Here is a 20,773-nt window from a genome sequence, read left to right as displayed (position 1 = left end):
CAGAGTCAGGACCTCGGTTTTATGTCTCTACCGAAGGACAGCACTTTTTTTTTTACAGTACAATGTCCCCGTCATCAGTATAATTTTCTCTCACACAGGACACAAGAGACAGAATTCATAAATAGAGGTTTTATTGGACCTCACTCATTTTTTCTTTACATATCATACAATGTAAATTTCTGTACAACACGAATAGATATAAAAACATTTTAAAACAAAGATAAAGCTAAGAATAAAAATAGCTATAATCATAACAGACAGCCACATGAGGACTAAAGGAAGATTGTTTCTTTTATGTTAACAGTTCACCGGAGGACTCATTAACTGAGTTCCAGAATGTAGGCTATGATACTGATAATAGATTTGTATGAGGATAAAATGGTGAAAATAGGTTAAAATACTTTTACAACCAAACCAATATCATTTTTACTCATTTAATAAAACCACACCCTATCCCACTGTATTCATTGACAAACAGACAACCAAAGTTTAATTCTTGATTATTCAGACTAGTGCAGAATCACTGAATAGCACCTTCTTAGTTAATGGAATACTTCATTAGCCCTTTATGAACCCCTTCCAAATGGGTTGGGAGGAATCTGCTGAAAGGATTCACTTCAAGGCTTCCTACAGTGGACAATGTGCTTGAGGATGGAGGGAGTTCAAACCGGCCTCAGTTTTGACAAAACAGTGACACGATACCCTTTACTTCAGCGGAGCGGCATCTGCAGTTGACATTCCTAAAGGCAGCTCCTCTGTCTTTCCATAGGCCGTTCAGTGAAAGCACCTGAGAGATTTCAAACGGCAACTGCTGCAACAATCCTAATCATTGTAAATCAGTGAAACCACATCACACAGTGAGACACCCGCCATCACAAGGGTCTTGACGACAGACGCACGTTTTGGCATTTATTGTAAACCATGCTGGATTTTCACCTGGAACAATCCGTATGAAACGAGAATACCCAGGAGCACTGGACACAGCAGTGAGGAGCGAGGCCAGGCCTCGGGCTGTGGCGGAAGACAGGACGGTCAACAGAAGCTGAAGCCTCGCCGGAGGGGCCCTCAGATGGGAGAGGGGGGCCGCAGGGCGGAGCTGGTCAGGGCCGGGTCTCCGAAGACGTTGGCATAGGAAGCCTTGAGGAACTGGACGTAGTTCTGCAGGCTGCGGTTGGTGCTGTCCGACTGCTCCAGGCGGTCCCGCATGTCCTGCAGCCGGCTCTGGAACCGGCGGTCGGCCTGGGAGGACGGCAGAGACACCCGTTACTCCGCCTTCCCCTCAGTCCTGGTCAGCAGCACAGACTGCCGCCCAGCAGGTTTATTCATTTCACTCAGGAACATTCGGATTGCAGGGAGGGACTGCCTGTTGAAAGGGAACTGCAGTCCCAATTTCTCAGACCGGTTATTACATCTCGGTAAAAAAAGTAATTCATTGACAGTACAGAAAAATGTAACAAATGTCAAACTACGCGCGAGCTACGTGAAAGTACTGCAAGTCGATTCTTTGTCATCGTCATCCGACCACAGTCTCCTAATTGACAAGCAGTGAAGAGGCTTACGTCCTCTTTGGTCCGACGGAGCTGGTTCAGCTCAGTCTTGGTGCGGCTCAGCTGGGTCTCCAGGTCCAGAACCTTGCCCTGGGCGGCGCGTTCCTTGGAGACGGCCCGTTCCCTGGTCTGATCCACCTGACAGCACCATGGAGAAACACAGTGCCAGCTCAGGGCCTGCGGGTTATCTCTCAAGCCTCACCACAACCTTTAATTTCCCTCTCTCTCCACACAGGGGAGAATTTAGGTGTGCCAAGAGACTATATATCAATTCTCAAAACTTTGAAAGGCCTCTGAGTCGCATTTGAAACAAAAGTACTAAGTCCTCCAAATACAGAAGAGAACTAAAATACCAATGCACTAAGCAAAAATCAGAGCAAAGTGAAATTCATATTCATCTGGTAGCTAGGCCACGCAAGGCCTGGTGCAGACAGCTGTGCAGTAGGCTGACTTTTAAACCTCAGGGACTGAATCACTATAGGACAGAAAACTGAACTATTTCCTTGTTTTGGATTGTATTAGTCTCCTGGGAAACAACCTTATTTTCAGGACTCTGGGGTTTTATCACTGGGCAAAGCTGCAGGAATAATTTAATTTGACATTTTCCATGCATCTTGTGTAAAGAAAATTCCCAAGGAAGATTACAATAAGAAGGCAATTTAAATGTATTTTCATTTGATTGTTCAGATCACCATTAGCTTACCTAAGAAATTCTGTGCTGGGCAACGACTTCATGTTTTAATAATATTCTCAGTACTAGAAGACAGAGCCAGGATCTGAATGAATGTTGGCCATGATTGCCTTCTACAAGGAAGGAATGCCGTTTCCCCAGCGGACTGGACTCACCTGGCGCCTGGCGTCCTCAAGGGCTCCCTCTAGCTGCCGGGCCAGTGTACTGCACTCACGGGACTTCTCCTCCAGCCGCAGCTGGTTGTTATGGATGGTCTCCTCCCTCTTGGCGATCACCTGCACCAGGTCTCTGTTCTGGGCATTGGCCTCTTCCAGCTTCCTGCAGGGAGGGGTCACAGGAGGGCCAGGGGGATTGACAATGGCACTGGGAGTGACAGGCAGGGACCAGCGGAGCTTCTCCTGCTCTAAAAGCAATACTGATTCACACACCGAAGCCAGATAGCACTGCACCGCGAGCTTGCTTCTGCTGCTGCTCAAACCACTGACCTGAACCTCGGAGACATATTGACAGGTGTTGAATTGCTCCAGAAACGTTAATCATCATATCAAACACATAACACTTTCAACATCTTTAAATAAGTTAGCGCCACAGGTGCCTGTGCTGTTTTGTCCTGACAAGATCCTTTGTGAATGGAAGGACTGATAGCACCTTATTTAATGAGACAGTAATGGAGAAACTAAGAAAATGTGCTGGTAAATACATCTTTGAATGTTTTTGTGCCTTGCACCTTTTACTCTTTTTCTTTGCTCAACTCTTTTCCTGTAAGTACATTCCCCCTATGTTTACAGAATACAATACAAAGCTGTAGACTCTTAATAATTTTCTCTTTTTAAAGGTTTACACAACTTGGTCCCAAGACCTGCACATCGCCTTGCAGTACGGAAAGGTCTGGAAATCCCTGTTATTCTGAAGCCGGAGTGCGTCTGGTGAGGGGGAGGGGGCTGTTGGTTCAGGAGCCATGTGGCGGTGTGACCTCTGACCTCTCCAGGCTGTCGACGCGCAGGTGCAGCTGCTTGTTCTCCTCCAGCAGGGCCATGTTCCTCTCCCGGACTCCCTCCATCTGGCCCCCCTGCTGCTCCACCTGCACCAGCGTCAATCAAGCTATCAGACCATCCTGAGACGGGCCTCCCACCACATTATCTTAATCCACTGAACACCACATTTGATCATAGCTTCTAGCACACAGCTGTATGAGAAATGAAGCACTGCGCAGTGAGCTCCTGACTATCCGTGGGCGATGTCGTGATTAGATCCTCTGGCTGCTTCGGAAACTGCTCTGTGCGGCGACTGTGGATCACTGCTATTGGATCTCTCTCGGTCAGTCCTCTGTTCTACACCAGGTCAAGGAAAACAATCCGTTCGTGGCGCAGTAAAGGTTTTGCTCTGTGCGCTTTAGTGTTATGCCAGCCTCCTCCCCGTGCCGCCCCAGATAAATGACTGCTGGCAGCGCGGAGTGTCCAATGCATTGCAACGCGCACAAAGCAAGATATTTTACTGCGAATAAATTACAAGGGTTCCACCTGAGAGCGGGGCCCTTTCTGCTTGTTGTGCAGTCAGAAGCTCACTAATACAATACAAATATTTATTACATCCTATTACATATTGCATGGCTATGGATGCAAGATTAGGGGTTAGAGCTTCTCTCCCTGTCTGTGTGGCTCATGGAGAGCAAGCTGGGGCCTGCGAACAGACAGATTCCTCATGCAAGAAGTTGTATAGGGCCAACAAAGTGGTCTTAAACGATGTAGAATATCTGTGAGCGGCGACGCAAGCCCGAGCTCCCGCGGAGAGGCCCTACCTTGCCGCGCAGCTCGGCGAGGGCGGCGGCCTGCTCGGCGCTCCTCCTCTCGCAGGCCTGCGCCTGCGCCTGCGCCGCCTGCAGCTCCAGCTCGCGGCGCCTCAGCAGCTCGGGCAGCGGCTCCAGCTCGGCCAGCCGGCCCAGCAGCTGGCCCCGCACCAGCTCCACCTCGCGGCCCAGCTCCGCGCGCGCCGCCTGCCCGTCCTGGCCCGCCTGCTGCAGCCGCAGGCAGTACTCGTCCGCCTCCGCGCGCGTCTTCTGCACCTGGAGGCAAGATCAGGAGCGCTATAGAAAATAACTCTATCTTATTATATACTATACTGTACGTCCACATGGCTAGCAAACGTCTTCACCTCTCTTGGACTTTTCAACATGTTATCGAGTTACAATATGGAATCATAATGTATTTCACTGGGTTTTTTTTGCCATTGATCGACACAGAACAATCATGTATTTTCTATTTTGAAACAGCAGCTCCAGTATGCTCACCTGTGTCTTATAGCTCTCCACCAGGCTCTCGTACTGCTTGACCGACGCTTTCAGCTGCTGCACCTCAGACTGGGCCAGAGTCAGCTTCTCCTCCACTGCGGACAGGCTGGCCTGCACAGAAGAGCAACAGGCTAGCCTCGCTAGGTCCAGCACAGCTTCCAGAAGCCCTTCATCACCTCCTCCTCCGGCGGGGCGCGTGCCTTGAGGCGCTGGCTCTCCAGGCGGCCGGCCGTGCTCTCGGAGGTGAGGCGGTGCAGTCTGTCCAGCAGGCCCTCCCTCTCCGCCCGGGACTTGTCCTCCGCGCCGTGCAGTTGATCCATCAGGTCCGTGACTCGGCTGCACACAGCACACAGGCGCGCGCGGTTAGAGACCCAGTCCCACCTGCGTCCACCTCAGACCTCCCACGGGACATTTCCACCCAGCGCGAAAAGACGCTGGAGTGACGCGCTGACACGTCTGGCTATCTACATTTTCTTTCAGAGCGCAAGGATGGAAATGGTTGAAAACGATTCACTAGTAGCTTGTTCAACATTCGTTTGTCGCCATCTGCATTAACATCTTACTTACATCGGCACTCTTCGGTTTGAAACTGACACAGACAAAGAGTCTGTTTCTTTATTGCAAAGACTACCTCAGTTGGATATTTTTTTCTAGAGAAATACATAATTAACCAGTGTGCTAAGATGTCACCAATGGTCTTACAATTAATAAGCTCTGGATCAAGGTCACTTAGGCCACGTGCAGACTGAAGTTTATCTGCAGTACCTGATTAGCTGTCGGACTCACTTGTTCAGGACAGTGACTTCAATCTCAAGCTGGCTCTTATCCTTCACAGCCTGGGCGTGGCGACTGCGCCAGCTCTCTGAGGCCGACAGGGCGTCTGCTAGCTGAGTCTCCTGTGGGGCAGAGCACAGAGGCAGGGGTGATCGCAGGTCACATGTCAGTGTCACAGCCACAGAGCTACACACGCCAGCAGTCAGACAGCACAGGCAAGCGGCTCTCTTCAGCGTCAGGTTAGCATGCCAGAGCTAAAAGGTCTATCAATCACGTATCCCGATATTGTAGTGACTTGGGAAACACAATCTTAGGGTATTCCCAGTCCAATATCTTACAGATATCTTTTATTGGAGATGTTAGATATTTTTATCATGGGACACTGGGATTCCCGATGATTATATATCATCGACACCTTCCTCATTCTTGCTGGATCAGGTCCTAATTATGGCCAGAAATGTAGGAGCACAACTGGTTCTCTATCAAAAGTAATTTCTACTGCAAAGCTCCACTCCAACGATGGGGATGACCGCAGTTTCTAACGGCATGATAACCTGAAAAAAGATCACCGACGAGAGGAGGTCATGTGGCCAATCTAGCGTCTACTAGGTGACACTACGATGGCAATAACTCCAAGGGTGCCAGAAAAAGCAGCACGTACGGTATATGACAGACAAGCACGTGACACCCACACCTTTTCCATGAGTTGTGCGCTGAGCTGTCCGGCGGTGTCCTCGCTGCGCTCCGCCCGCTGCTTCTGCGCGCGCGTGGCCCGCTTCAGCGCCTCCTTGTCCGCGTCGGCTCGCTGCTTCAGCTCCCGCAGCTGTTCCAGGAGGTGCTCCATCTCCCCCTGCTGCTGCGTCAGCGTGCGCTCCAGGGTCTGAGACGGCGAGGGGTCAGAAGACGAGCTGAATCGCCAACAGGCCCGAGACCCACACAGACCACCCTTCAGGGATTATTTATCAAGAACATCCTGCAACACTTCGGCAGATTTGCGGTTTTGTAGCTCCACTGTACCATCAGCAGGAATCATTCATCTTTCTATTAATATTATCCTAAACATTTCTCTTCTAGGACTGGGAATTAACTTTGCAATTTGTTTTCACAGTTAGCTGGTACATACATACAGGATATAACATTGTCATTATACATCAAGGGTAAACAGCACTTATTATTAGTTTAGCAGAGGCCCTTATCTAGGGCTGTGGTCCTCCTGTATTAAACTTTTCCTGCACACGCTAGCTGTTAGACCTGGTAGACAGCAAAGAAGAGCAGCTCTCTTCAGTGTCAGGGTCATTTCCTGGATGGATGCCTTTCTAAGATCCTGACGTTCTGAATGACGGGGACCCACTGGTGTAGACGGGGGGTTGTTACCCGGATCTGGACTCCCAGACGGTTGTTCTCAGCCTCTCGGCTGCGCAGCTGGCCTTGCAGGTGGGCCCTGGTGGACTCCAGCGCCTTGGACAGCTCCCCTGTCGTTCTGGCATTTTCCTGCAGAAGAAAGTATTCTGCTCAGGGGACACCGTGCTACAGTTGTGCTACGGTGAGCTCAGACTGTTGAAGATCTCAGCCGTGGCCTATATCCTACATCAGCCGGACCAGTCCAGGCACCATTCAAAGAAGATGGCAAAATACAGGGTGTGGTGCATTATTTGTAATTGTGGTGGGATGCCTACACCATTAGGGTGTTACCTTCTCAGTCTCCAGCTGCGTTTGGAGCTGGTCGAGCTCTTTCTCCTTCTCCTGAAGCTTCAACAGAAGACGCTGAGAAAAACAAAGAAGAGAAAAAAAGAAGACTCTCTGTACGCGGAAAAAGAAGCCAATTCAGTAAATCAGCTCAATAACAAGACCAGCAGGGCCAACGCAACCTTAACTTGCCTGCCTCATGCAAACTACGAACCCTGAATGTCATGGCAGATTGCCGCTGGGTAAAAGCTAAAAGCCCCTGGTCCAGAAGATGTCATGATTTAGTGGGTTTGCAAACTTGTAATCTGGACAGACTGGAGTGGAGAGCAGTGACGCTATATGTCCTGACGTGTATTTATCCGCACAACGCGGTTGTGGAAAACCAGCCGTAGGACGACGCATGACGATACAGGAGCTGGGCAGGCAGGAAGCAATACTGAGCGAGGGAGCTTACGGTGTTATCTGCCTCGTTGTCAGCCAGTTTCTTCAGCAGCACCTCCTTCTGCTCCGAGAGCCTGATCGCATCCGTCTGCTCAACAGGAAACAGCGAGTTAGCAGGCCGCCCCGCGCGCGCGGCGAGCGGGTCGGCGGGGCAGGGAGAGGCCCGACCTCGCGGCCGTGCTGCTCCCTCAGCAGGTGGCGCAGGGTGCGGTTGGTGCTCTCGAACGTCTCCAGCTTCTGCATCAGCAGCTCCTTCTGCCGGGCCAGCAGGGAGGCGTCCGAGCTGGACATGCGCTTCTCCTGCGGGGACGACACAGAGGCCCACTGTGGCACCGATACCAAACCACCCCCTTCTCTTTCCACGGCCTGGCGACCCTCCGGGGGTCCGCAGCAAATCCAAACAAAGTCTAGATAAAAGTTAGCCATTGTGTCTTTACAATATGCATCTTCTCTTCCCAAAGCACAGTGATCCAGCACTATGTTACTGATCATTTACAAATACTGCTATAATATCCTAATATATTTCATATACCGATAATTTAATACAAACTGAAGACCTTTTTTTAAATCAAATTAACAATGGGAATGTGAATTTTTACAGCCGCAATCCAATGATTCCATTTACTATGTTTCATAGCTTGTTTGCTTGCAGGAAATGAACACTTTTTTCTCCTTCTGTTTCTGCTGCAGTATAATTGCTCAGCAGCATTGGTTTATATGCAGAATTTTTTTTTCTAAAAGCCTTCAAAGCTTGCAGTCTTAACACTGTGTTCACATTTAGATGGTTACCATAATACAGGACGCTAGTATCTGTGTTACAGCAGTGAATTATTCACTCAATAAATCAAACAGGAACGACCAGGTCTGAAAGGTTTTGTTGTGCTAATGCACGCTCTGGGAGCGGATATTCAGCACACGCTCTGAGACTCCCTGTGGAGCTGTGGGCGTCCCTCGTGTCCCGTAACTCACCGTCCTCATCCTGCCGATGGTCTCCCGCAGCGCAGAGACCTGCTTGGCTGCCGCCGCCCCGTCCATCTCCGCCTCCACCAGCTTCTTCAGGAGGGCGTCCTTCTCCAGCAGGAGGTGCTGTTTCTCCAGCCTGCCAACACACGGTGCAGCCACACGCACCTTCAGTCTGCGCCACCATGCTCAAGAGGGGCTATGCCAGGGTTAAACACAGGCACGGGCTGCTACTCCGCGCAACAACCTTACAGTTAATACACGCTACAGAGGGAAATGAAGAGAAAACGTAACCTGAGAATTCTGTGCATCTAGCTGTAGAGCTACCATATCCTTCCATTACATTGTTCACTGGTAGAAATAAGGAGCTATGTAAACCAAAGAGGTGCACTGAAAAGGATCAGAGAGTACTTGACTAACCACCTGTTTTTTCTGTGCTAAAGCTAAAATATTCAAATACGATGTCCTGTATTTATGTTGTTGATTCTGTGTGTACAGTAAATCCAGGGAATTTAACAAAAATATAAAGTTAGCATTAATCATGCCCAAAAATGGGTCTTGATATGTTCATGGAATGATATATTATTAAAATAAAGTGCAAGACATCCCTGTACACATCCGTTTCGGTGCTTTGCTATTTTACCTACCACTGCCGCAGAAGAATTTACAAATCCTCTAGTCTTTTAAAACCACCTCACCCGTTACTGTCCTGTCCTTTGAGATGATCAGAACTAAAGCAAAGAACAAAAGACGCTCAGCAAAGGAAGAATCAATACTTACTATACCCATATGAATCATAGGGGCCAGTACATTTTAAATGTAAGTTTTGCACGCTAAAACTGAAAACATCTGCATTTAATATTAAAAGCAAACTTCATTTGAGTCAGTGCCACTGCAATTTAAATACATTTTCAGACATTTCCTAAACTGTAACACGAAAAGAGTCACAAACCACTGCATGCCAAAGGCATGCAGAAAATGACTATTTCCCAGGAACACTGCTTTTCAGGAAAGTTCAATAATATGAGGAATGTCCGCATCCAATTTAAGTTTGCAGCACTGCATATTGTCGTGAAGGATGCTGAAAGCAGTTCAGAGTTAAACCTTGCTTATCTCACTAAGTAATAGTAAAGGTGATGAAGCAACAAAGAAAACCACTCTGCTGTACCAGTAGCAAAGCACTTTGCAAAGTTTTGGATATATAAACAAAGGCAGAAAACCTCATAATCACTGAACACATTTGATCAACCACAGCTCCTGGTCTGTCACGGGTGAAGGCCTAAGTCTGGGCTGAGATGTCAAACATGTTTACCATGAAATAAGTCATCAGACTGGTGTGTGATGAAGTCTCAGGCCAGTGGGATCCGCAGCATGTCTAGCGCCTACCTGCTGTAGTCCGTCTCCTCCTTCATCTTCTCGATGCTGTGCCTCAGGAGGCTGTTCTCGCGCTCGGTCACGGCCAGCTCCTTGGTCACCTCGGCCAGCTCCTCCTCCTGCTCCTCAATCACCTTCTGCGAGGCGCTGAGCTGCTCCGCACGCTTCTCCAGCAGCTGCTCCTTCTTCCGCAGCTCCACCTGGGGGGACAGCACAGCTTACACAGCTGCTGCCAAAGTCCACTGCTTTCCTACAGGGAGTCTCTTGGGGAGAGCGTCCACACAGTGCCTGGAGCTTCACTGCTTTCCTACAGGGAGTCTCTAGGGGAGAGTGTCCACACAGTGCCTGGAGCTCCACTGCTTTCCTGTAGGGAGTCTCTAGGGGAGAGTGTCCACACAGTGCCAAATACCTCAAGAAGAAAAGGGTAGCAAACGACATGAGTTGAAATTACTATTTTAAAAAACCAAAGCAAAATAAATATTGTACTGCTAATGGCCTCTGAGTGAAACGCAGGTTGGGTCCTATTTTCCCAAGATCACTGGATCAGGTCTGGGCCGTGAACAGGATGCCTCAGCACTGAGCTCAGTGACTGCCGGGTGGCTGTGAGCCTTGTGTCGACAGCTGGAAGCTTGGCTAGCAATCCGTTGGAAAAGAAACAAGCTGAGGCTCATTCCACACCACAAGGCTGAAAGAAACCATGAAATGCACCAAGCTTCAGCTGGGCAGCCTCTCCAGGTATGTTCTCCTCTGCTTTTCTGAGAAGAGCCCCTAATAAAACTCTATGTCCTTACTGCCTTTGGGGGTGGAATTAATCGCTACGTGTTCATTTGCGCACCTCCCGACTCAAGCCTGTCAATTGGACAGCTCAACACCGCTGTGGGTTTGCTCAGTGAAGGAAATATCAGCCCCAGGGGCGCGGCGTGCACACGCAGGGGCTGACCTCGCTCTTCAGGCTGCCGACCTCGTTCATGAGGCTGTCGATCTTCCTCTCGTACTGGCTGATGCGGCCGTGCAGGGCCTCCTCCTCGTCGGTGGAGAGGTCGGCCAGCCGCAGCGCCGCCTGCCCTGGCTCGGGCTCCGCGGCCGGGGTGATCTCCAGGCGGTGCGTGGGCCCCTGAGAGACACGAGCCGCGCGAGAGCTACTGCGCTGGGGACCCCTGACTGCACCCTGGGGGCCCCCAGGTGGAACACAAGCACAGGGGTGCAGCCATGAAGGTACACAAACACTTGGCAATTTCTAAACATCCTTATGATAGACAGAAATCCCTAAAAAAGCATAAGGAACATTTTGCTGACCATGCCTTCTGATTAACGCACAGACGTGCTGGAGAGACATCACATGTAAAGGGGAGCTGCAGCTCTGTTTTCGTATTTCAGGGTGAGAAAGAAACAGCACTGATGAGGGCATTTCAAACCACAGCTGAAGCAAAATGTGCACAGTAACGGGTAAAACCTCCAATTTACACCACAAAATAGCTGAAGCGACAGACCCCTTTACTGCGCATCGAAAGGCACTAAGACCCCTGCCGCTGACCTCCCACTTGTAGGCGGACTCCCGGAGAGAGCCTTTCCCCGGGGGGATCCAGGGCACCCGGGTCTTCACCCGGGCCGTCGCCCGCAGGTTCCCCGCATCCTTCTTCGTCTGCGCCTCCTGAATCTTCAGCTGCCCCCAAAAAAAAAAACAACCAGCCATCACCCGCCGTCACAGGACAGCTGACACGTTGCAGTTCCGTGGCTGAGCAATAGACAACAACAGAAACGACTTTGTCTGGGCTGTCTGTTCCCAGGCTCGGGTGACCAGAGTCTTACCTCACTCTGGGGTTGGAAGGCGAATCCCACCTAGAGCAATTTACTCACAAGTAAGCTGAGCTTGAAATGTCCTGCTATCACGCTGCAAAGGAACAAGTACAGGTTTATTCCTGCTAAAAAGAGAAGAAAAGAAACACAACGTTGTGGCTGTGCAGCTTCCTTCGGTTGAGCCTCCACAGCTGACGTGTTGTTTTTCTTTTCAGCTGGGAATAAACCTGTACCGGTTCCTGACGCAGCTCCCTACTCGAACCACTTCTGCTACTATGTTGTTTGGGCTTTTCACACCAGGACCCACGGCCTTTAAAAGCCGTCCGGGTCCGAGACCGGAGGGCCAGGGGAGTCTTCTCCGAGCCCCCGGAACGGCACCCACCTGGGCAGCCTTGGAGGGCGAGGTCTTCGGGCACTTCCTGACGTGCACGTGCACGGGGGTGCTGTCATCCACGTGGACGTGCAGCGGCGGGGAGGAGGAGCGCGTCTTCATCGCCCTTCTCTGGGGGGGACACACCAGCAGACGGAGTGAGTGCGTCTTCAACGCCTCTCCACAGGCAGACTCAGCCCCCGAGCTCAGAAAGTCTTTTTCTCTCCTGCACAGAGAGAGGCTGCAGCCAACACAATCTCAGCAGTGCCGGAGAGTTCGGATATTAAAGGTAAAGATTCAGAAAGGTTTCTAAAAATGATTGCTCTTGTTTTAGTTCTTTCAATGATGCATCACAGGCAATTGTACCTAAATGTCATATTGTAATAAAGCAGAATGATCTGAGAAGGCTGTGGACGTGAAATAAGAGACATAGGACTTCATAGGGTACCGATAGAGTAGCACATCGAATGAATAAAAGAAATTGTGATCATTAATCACGATTAAAGAATTTACACCCAAAATGTGAATTCATAGGAAACTGCTGCTGTTGTGGGAGTCAGGCAGTGCCTGAACGATGATGGACTTCTAGAATTCAAGGTGGAGGAATCAACATAAAACTTAGTTTACAAACTCAAAGTTCATGTCCTAGAAGGGGTGAGTTAAAACTACCCTCAAATTTACAGGATTACTCCTAAATCCATGAATACAGCGCTCAACTTGAACAATCACTGACTGTCCTCGCTGGAGAGAGGAGATACTGAAAACAGGAGTTGGCGGTTCGTGTAGGTGATTATAAACCAAACTAGTGGGCTAAATAACAACTGACAGTCTTGCTCTCTTTCCTGCGATGTTCTGACTGGCAAACCCTGAGCGCTGCTTCATTCTGGAAAGTCGGGTCTTGCCCTCGGCTGTGTTAACACACTGCCAAACACACACTTCTGAGCTGCAGAGACGAGTTTCGGGAGTTTCTCCAGCGGTCGCCTTTAAAGCAGCGACATCACGAGTCTGAGAAGGAAATGAAAGAGCCTTTGTTTTGAGATGAAATCAGTACAGGATGTCATTCCCCTAAAATAGCTACTCGCTTACAAACTCTGTGACTGAATGGCGAATTAACAAAACATATTTTGACAACACCAGCTAACGTTCAGGAAACAACACTACGCCGGTTGCGGTGCGATAAGACACCAGGGACCCAGGCAGTCTATCAGTTTCACATTTCATGCAGCTGCACAGTCGACAGCTACACTGCATTAATGATCATTTGCAAACACCGGCACCGAATTTAACACAAACAGCAGGTCGTCAGCAGCATCAGATCTGGCGGCTTCCCCTACAGATGAAACGTGTCAGATGTTTTTAAATTTTAAATAAAAAAAAAACGTTATTTGGGTTTTCGTGCTGACCATTCATGCGAGGCACAAGAATATACCTTGCACGGCAATACGCTAGACAGAACACGCGTTAGAACAACAGTAAACGTGCACTTCTTACCATACGACAACGAATTAATACCGTAATTTACAGTTATGAGCAATAATTTGAGCGGAGCCCCCTCGCCTCTCAGTGCAGAACAACCGCTTGCCAACGCGCTCTTCCGGCACGCTCCCTCGCCGCCAAGCCATTGGCTCATTCAAATCTATTTAAGAGCTTCGCCGGGCGCTGATTGGACGAAACGCTTGACCCAGGAAACCCTATCCTAGTGTTGCCGGTGGCAACTGTGGGCTGCCCCCGTCGTCCTGGTAACCAAGCCTAACACTCTTGCAGCCGAGCAGGCAGGCGGTTCCGTGGACCCACGCGTTCCCATGGGGCTTTGCAGCGGTGTACCAACCCCGATTCAATACCCACCCCTAGGGCAAGACAGGAACGCTATGCCAAACACCCCCCCTTTATTTTATTCACGGTCTGTAATTCTCTGGTGGTCGCATGCACTGACTGCACTTTCCCAACTGTCTGGGTAGTGAGGGAAACCTCCTACCTTCTCCCTTACAGCAACCCCTGAGAGCTGAGTCTGTACCCCCAGGGTTAAGTGCTGGAAATAATGTGGGCAAATCCTATTAAAGGAAAGAAGCTGTTCAAATCGCGAGTTGGGAGCTCCACCAGAAGGGTCTGTAGCTCAAGCTGAGGCACTACAACAGACGGTAACAAGAGACAATGTTTCAGCAGCTTTATTTAGCACTTCTACACAGCAATGTCATTTTTAAGATTTCCTTTCGGAAATGTTACAGGGTTAAGGCAGTTCTGTACCAACTGTTTCACATGAATTGTCTTTCAGTACCTTCCAGCCTCCCACTTCCACTAGCTTAGTGTGCTGAGCACCCTGAAAAAATGCATAAGACTCTGTAGGCAACCAGGACCTGCACAGAGTTTTAGCTGTGCTAACGGTCAGTTGTAAGCCATGGAACAGCTCGTAATTAACAAGTTCCCCAGGAATCATTTACTAAGTATGGAGCTGAAAAATAATCTTCGCCCCTCCTTCTTTTCGATTAATCCATGGCCCCTGGAAAGCATGGACAGGCGACTTGCAGTTGGGAACTCTGCATTGCATTTGCACAAAAAAAAAATCACTACAACCAGTCCCTATCCCCCACAGCAGCAACGAGAACGGGACAGTTATATGAATAAAGAAATAACTTGCATTTTTCTTTGTGAGGGGTGGTACATCACCCTAGCTCTCACAACAGACTCCGGGATTTGACAAAACACAAGCCCCCATGTTTGCTACTACAGTACTTTAACCTGAGCCTGTTCAAAACTGAAAAGCAGAGGTAGACCGGGCCTGCATTTCATAAAAGAGCGTGTTAAGCTGTTACTCTTAAATCACCGAGTTCTCCCTGTCACTCTTGAAGTGCTCCTTTGTACTGAAACAGAGCCCAGGAGCCACTGGGGTACAATTCCTTTGCCAGAAGAAGTATGCTCATCTCACTTGATAAAAATCGACATTGTTTTATTTCTTTGAAAGTGCTAGAGAAGAGCAAGTGCACAACTCTGGCGTGTAGACCTTCCCCACTCTCCCTCCCATTACACCACACAAGGAGACAGGGCAAAGTGGTGCATTTCAGTAAGGGACCAAGGGAATTGATAGTGTGCTGGGGACTGGGGGCTGCTACTGGCTCTAGAGGTCTACAGGTCCCCGTGCTGGGGAGGAAGAAGCAGTACTGTACGCACAGCAAAGCAGGGGGGTGTTTTTACCCTGGAAAAAAAAAATCACAATGCATAGTGAAGTCCCTAAATGTGTGGTGGATCAGTAAAACTCTTCAACCGTTTGGCTTCTCGCACACTCGTCTCGTCAACGATACATCAGAGGAAAACCCTTAAGCGCTTTCAGGGGCTGTCATGGAACCAGAAGGGTGGTCCCCGGTGCAGATCCAAGTCCCAGGTCCGCCGGAGAAGCGGCGGACGTCCCGCCAGTGCAGTTTTTAAAATAGAGGAGGTAACGCTGTATTCCCGAGCAGCTCCCGCTTGGCGTTCCCAGAGCAAGGAGTCCGCTCCGCCCTCCTCTATCCTAGAAACCGGCAGGGGAGGGCGTCACTGCCGGCCCAGGTGCTGCTGGGTGGCCAGCTCCATGCGCCGGTACCAGGCCCGCACCTTGGTGTTGCTCATCATGTCGTCAAACGCCTGCAGCCCCTCCATCACCCGCAGGACACCAAACACGGCCTGCAGCCGGGGAGAAAGAGCAGGGATGAGCCTCTGGCATGGCGCAGCGACACTCCAGAGAGAAGAGGCCTGCGCCAGACACTCATGGCACGGATCACACAGAGCTCAAGGACGTCGAGAGATCTGGCTTGATAGCCAAATATTACTTGGTACCCCCACCCCTGCAGTTCTGTAATGCTGCACAGAAGCATAAAAAAAAAACACGTGATCATATTCATAAACAGCCTGTAGTTATAACTATTTTGCACAATGAAATCCCCAATTTACTTAAAAAAATTCTGCTCATAAACCTCAGATTGACCTTGGAAAATTTATAACGCATACATCACGATTGAAAAGCAGCAATCGGGAAGATATTAAGCACTACGAATGGAAGATAATTCTGACCAATGAGAGTCAAAGTCCGAGTATCTTCATTTATTAAAAAAAAAACAAACAAATGAAACAGCGTGGGTTCTACAGCAGATGGAAGCCTTACCAGATCGGCCAGATTGGGCTGATCGCCACCCATAAATTCCCTCTTCTTCCCAATGGCAGCCACCCACTCATTCACCGCCTTGTACAGATCCTGCCTGACATCGTCTTGTAGGTTGTGCCTGGGAATTAAAGGGTTAAAAGGGGGGGGACAAGTGTGAACTGATGTGAAGACGCAGGTAAAGAACAGATCTCGGAGAGCAGGCACCTCCAAAACCTCGGCAGCAGTGAGGGCAGCCCAGCCTACAGCACTGTTATAACGCGAACACGCGCGTCCTACTGGACACCAGGAGACCCAGCAGCAGCAGTCAAGGATCCGCCCACCTGCTCTTCAGCCTCTTTCCGATGACGTACATGGCGGCCGCGCCCACGTACTTGGCGAAGAAGCCCTCGAGGGGGCCGAACTTGCCCTCGCGCACGATGTAGTCGAAGGAGGCCAGGGACTCGCGGGGCGTGCGGTACACGTTGGGCGAGATGAGGTGGACCAGCAGGTCATCCGCCCAGCGACGCCACTTCATCTCCTCCCTGCGGGGGGGCAGAGCCGTGGGAATTAGGGGGCCGCAGCCAACTCCACTGGACGCGATACTTCAGTTACTTAAAAGGGGGTCTGCAGTCCCCCTTTCTCAGACCGCCTATTAAATCTCAGTCACAAAAATAATTTGTTGACAGCACAGAAACGTTTTACAGATTTAGAATTAAGCACAAAATCGTGGACTTTGTGGAAGTACTGTAAATCGCCATGTTGTTCAGAACCCTGTTCTCGCCATCACTGCAAAGAGCCGCACGAGTGAATGAGTACAGGCTGTGCAGCAGATATTTCACCACGGAAAGAAACACAGATTCCCCTTTAATTGTCCCCGACCTTGCCTATCAAGCAAATAGTTAAGGATTAGCCTGAATTAGCCATCACATTTACCAACTCCTGGAGTGGAACCTTTAAAATGCCCATCAGTCACCTTTATTTTATACTGGCATCTGAACTAAAACAGCCTACAAGTGCCGATCCGATATACCTACTCTCATCAGCAAATACACCGCAAGCACCATGTTATAACATTTACATTCGGTTGAAACTGCGATGGGAAATGGGCACTGAACAGCAGTGGTCACATCTGATGGCAAAAGAGTCAAGTCCTTTGAGTGGAATACATCTTACTAGAGATTACAAAGCAGGGCAAAGCATGATACACCTACTTCCTGGAGTCCTTGACTGGGTACACTTGCACAGTCTCCTGCTCTGTCAGCATGACCCAGTACTTGTTGTTGTACTCCACCACCTCCTTCCCCTTCTCATTCTTGGATCGCATCTCCGGGTAGTAGGAGATGATCTGCTGCATCGTCTTATCCCTGCCGCAGACGGGGAGAGGGATGTCAGGAGTCAGGAAAGAGACCGGCACCACTCTCGGAGCACTCGAGTCAGGGCGAAGAGGGATCTGCACGGTCTTACCTGGAGATCATGTAGGTCTTCAAGGCGCTAATTATAACAGAGGAGTCGTTGAGTTGCTGAGAGAGAGACAGAGAGGTATTATACCATCTTCCTTCAGGATATGCAATTCTAAGCACCAGGTTTCATTATTCAGGATGAGCACGTCTTATTTTAAAGATAAGTGGTTAATAAATACTGGAGGGGTTTTTGGATTGAACCCACACTATCTACCATGATCTGGATCAGCGACTCTAAAATCAATGGTGGTGCTTGTAGGCTGACTCCTCTGAAGGCCAGGCACACCTACAATTAAAGGAGCTGGAGCTGCAATACGGGTCATATGGCTGGGACTGCAACAGGACTCCTGCAGACGGCACTTTAAAAGCAAGGGCCCAAACTCTTACTCTTCGCTGGACACACAATTACCCTAGAAATCAATCAGTAAGGCTTGTTCATAATACTGTACGACTGTGTTCACCCAGACAGATTGTTGAGCTGACCTTAAACTCCAAGACTTAAAAAAAGTGTAAATTCGGCACCTTCAGTGAGATGAGATTCAACACTTTAGGCCTTTGCGTTGTAACTGTGTAATGCTCATCAGCTCTTCACTAATCCCACCAACGATCAGATCTATACACCCAAACAATCTCACAGTGTTAATCTGGTCGAAATCAATCCAGTTCCAGTTTTATGGCTACAGGACCTGTTACCTTGCAGAATCCCATTTAATGGGCCTGAACAACAATAAAAAAAAATCATTAAAATCGGTGTTTCAGTAACCATCCTGAAACACCAGAGCAAGAGACACCCCCTGCTAGTTTTATCCAAACTCGTTCTGTTCTCACCAGAATCTCCCCCATGTCCACCAGCACGATGGGCACCTTCCTGTACTCCGAGAACTTGATTTCTTTCCGCAGGACAGGGTTGACCTCCACAACCTCATAAGGCAGCCCATAGTAGTCCAGGAAGGCTCGGACCTTGCTGCAGAACGGACAGGTCTTGTACTGGTACAGAGTGAGGCGTAGATTCCCGCTCTCCACCTAAGGGAAGGAGTAGGGCGACTGTGAGATGGGCTGGGATCTCAGACAGGAGCGAAGTATTCAGGGTTCTGGAGTTAAGCGGCGTCTACTTTGTAACGCTCTGTTTACTTGTGCGAATGAGAGCTGTTATTGCCTTAAAACGACAAAAACACAACTTCGTTTTATACACCAGTAAGCTTGAGAAACGCTTTAAAAAAAAAGGGCAGATTGGCAGCCTACCCGCGTTGTCTGCTGTTGTGCAAACTGGTGCTGAAAGGACAGCTTGACCGTGTGGTACAAACCCAAACCACCTCCGAGCAAGAAGGCACATCCCAGCACCCTGCCTCCGCCTCCTCGGACCGGGGCAGCGCCGAACAGCTTGGACCGGAACCCAGCGCCCCCGGTTCCGTACGCTCTGCAGGGTCCTGGCAGGGCAGCGCGAGAAAACAGCGAGATTCCGGGCCGACCCAGGACCCTCATGCAGGAGGCTGCCATCTTGTTTTACATAAACCGCCCCACAATGCCCTTCGAAAATAAAGCAACTCGATTGGAGGTGGGCTTGTCCAATCAGAAGCACGCTCCGAGAGAGACACGTGTCTTCTGGGGGTGCAAGTCTGTCTTCTGCGAATGATCGTTCTTAGGCGTTTGTAGCAATTAAGGAGCGGCGCACTGTGTGAGCTTTTCTGTTGCGGGGCATGTGGAAAAACACATTTAAACGATCAAGAAAACAAAGTACGATGTCAAGTGGGAGTAGAAACAGCCCATTTAGGAGGAGCGTGCAACAACCGGCAGTCCATGAGATTAAGGCCACAGACTGCTCACCTGAAAGCACGATTCCTGTCATTGCAAATAGGTTGTTCTAACACAGATGTAAGAGCGTAATACTTAAAAACCAGTCGAAGTGCAACATTTTTGCTCTAGATTTCCTATGTTCGCCAATTACGGTAAACTTCCTAAACTTAAGTAAAGAATATAAAACATTCCTTTGACGTTGCTGTGAGCGTTCAGAATTAATTAAAGGAAATACGAAGCACATTTCTGATTGGTGTGAAAGGATTTTAACTCACATTTAATATTTTACCGGTGTGACTGCAGTTTTTCAAGAACTCCTTTTAAGCAGAAACACCTGAAGATCTAGAAGGAGATGTTATATTGGTTCAATTAAACCAATAATGAGTGGAATCAGGTCATTAAGAACCCAGCTGGACAGAAAGTTTGCTGAGACTAACAACAGGACTGAGGATCCCTGCTCAGCAATGTGAAATATGCAAGACCACTTACACACAAGTCATTTAAATCTCTTTATAACCAGTTTTAACTGATTCAGTTACAGCAAAGCACTGAGAATAAAAGCAACATTCTTATTTAAAGCAGCAGAAACCCAAACATATCATTTTTTTCAAGGATTATGGTGCTTTTTACATTCAATTTTTTACATCAAAAGTAAAAACAGCTACTCAGTTTTTTTTCTTTCCAGCTCAGATGTTTCAAGAGAAAAAAAAATCCTCTTAAATCTGAGAAAGTTCTATTTAAAAATACAAATATCAAACCACAGACTCCAACTGGACAAATTAAGATTGGATGTGCATGGTTTTCATCTTCATTTCAGTATTTGGATTTCAGTGGAAGTGAGATGTTACAGGATCAGCAGAAAACACACTCTTCTTCAAATGGATATATGATATCAAAATACTGTGATCAAGCAGTTTTGTACAGAAAGCTCTCGCTACTAAAATCATTTTAACTGATTATATTATGCTTTTTCCTAAAGCTAATAAGATAATAAAAATCCCTAAATAAAAGGGTGGAAAGATGGGCACAGATATCCATGTTGCAGAGTCACAAACTGTCACGAATCCCCTACCTCTCTCACATGTGTTAACATTATCCCGTTACAATTGAAGATTAAAGGGTTCTTTTTTTTCCTTAAAAAAAGTAGTCTAACGCCACTGACTACTGCATAAGAAATACATTTAAAAAATGCTCATATGGAATTGTGTGTGGTCCAGGCTGACCCTGAATCATTAAAAAGTGTTGATGGTTCATCTCGTCCAGGAAGACATATCTTGCCATGAGTGGACAACATATACATTCCCCAACCCCTCGGGCCAATAGATTTGGTAAGCAACAGCGCAACACCTTAGAGCACTCTCTGCTGTAAGAAATCACCTCGACAAATGTGACAGACCATTCCATCAATGCATTCCAGCACTTCCCTGCTCCACACACATCTTCGCCCTCTGATGCTTCGCCAAGCGCTCATGGGACGGATT

General features: G+C 48.7%; 2 protein-coding genes across 7 annotated transcripts; both read right to left on the bottom strand.

Moving 5' to 3' along the window:
• Nucleotides 1-114: 114 nt before the first annotated feature.
• On the bottom strand, nt 115-13,565 carry odf2a (outer dense fiber of sperm tails 2a). Of its 6 annotated transcripts, XM_088614693.1 has the most exons (21): nt 13,419-13,551; nt 12,754-12,932; nt 11,940-12,059; nt 11,295-11,423; nt 10,701-10,874; nt 9,773-9,960; nt 9,085-9,117; nt 8,396-8,525; nt 7,595-7,726; nt 7,440-7,514; nt 6,992-7,063; nt 6,674-6,790; nt 5,994-6,179; nt 5,312-5,421; nt 4,726-4,861; nt 4,526-4,636; nt 4,037-4,300; nt 3,219-3,319; nt 2,394-2,556; nt 1,560-1,685; nt 115-1,239 (listed from the first exon to the last, which is right to left on the bottom strand). In XM_088614693.1, the coding sequence occupies exons 3-21, from the start codon at nt 12,048-12,050 to the stop codon at nt 1,066-1,068; spliced, it is 2,532 nt and encodes an 843-aa protein (XP_088470819.1). In that variant the 5' UTR covers nt 12,051-12,059; nt 12,754-12,932; nt 13,419-13,551; the 3' UTR covers nt 115-1,065. The 6 variants fall into 6 exon arrangements, with proteins under 6 accessions (XP_088470819.1, XP_088470817.1, XP_088470816.1 ...); XM_088614691.1 differs by lacking the exon at nt 12,754-12,932 and having other exon boundaries at nt 11,940-12,168; nt 13,419-13,565; XM_088614690.1 differs by lacking the exon at nt 12,754-12,932 and having other exon boundaries at nt 13,419-13,557.
• Nucleotides 13,566-14,077: 512 nt separating this feature from the next.
• Nucleotides 14,078-19,039, bottom strand: ptges2 (prostaglandin E synthase 2). Its single transcript, XM_088614776.1, has 7 exons — nt 18,741-19,039; nt 18,327-18,521; nt 17,503-17,558; nt 17,250-17,402; nt 16,380-16,580; nt 16,060-16,177; nt 14,078-15,581 (listed from the first exon to the last, which is right to left on the bottom strand). Exons 1-7 carry the CDS (start codon nt 18,993-18,995, stop codon nt 15,453-15,455), a joined length of 1,107 nt encoding a protein of 368 aa, XP_088470902.1. The 5' UTR covers nt 18,996-19,039; the 3' UTR covers nt 14,078-15,452.
• Nucleotides 19,040-20,773: the final 1,734 nt, after the last annotated feature.

This window comes from Lepisosteus platostomus, chromosome 21 (assembly GCF_059453375.1).
Source record: "Lepisosteus platostomus isolate fLepPlt1 chromosome 21, fLepPlt1.hap1, whole genome shotgun sequence".
Lineage (NCBI taxonomy): Eukaryota > Metazoa > Chordata > Actinopteri > Semionotiformes > Lepisosteidae > Lepisosteus > Lepisosteus platostomus.
This window is presented reverse-complemented; position numbering and strand designations above follow the sequence as displayed.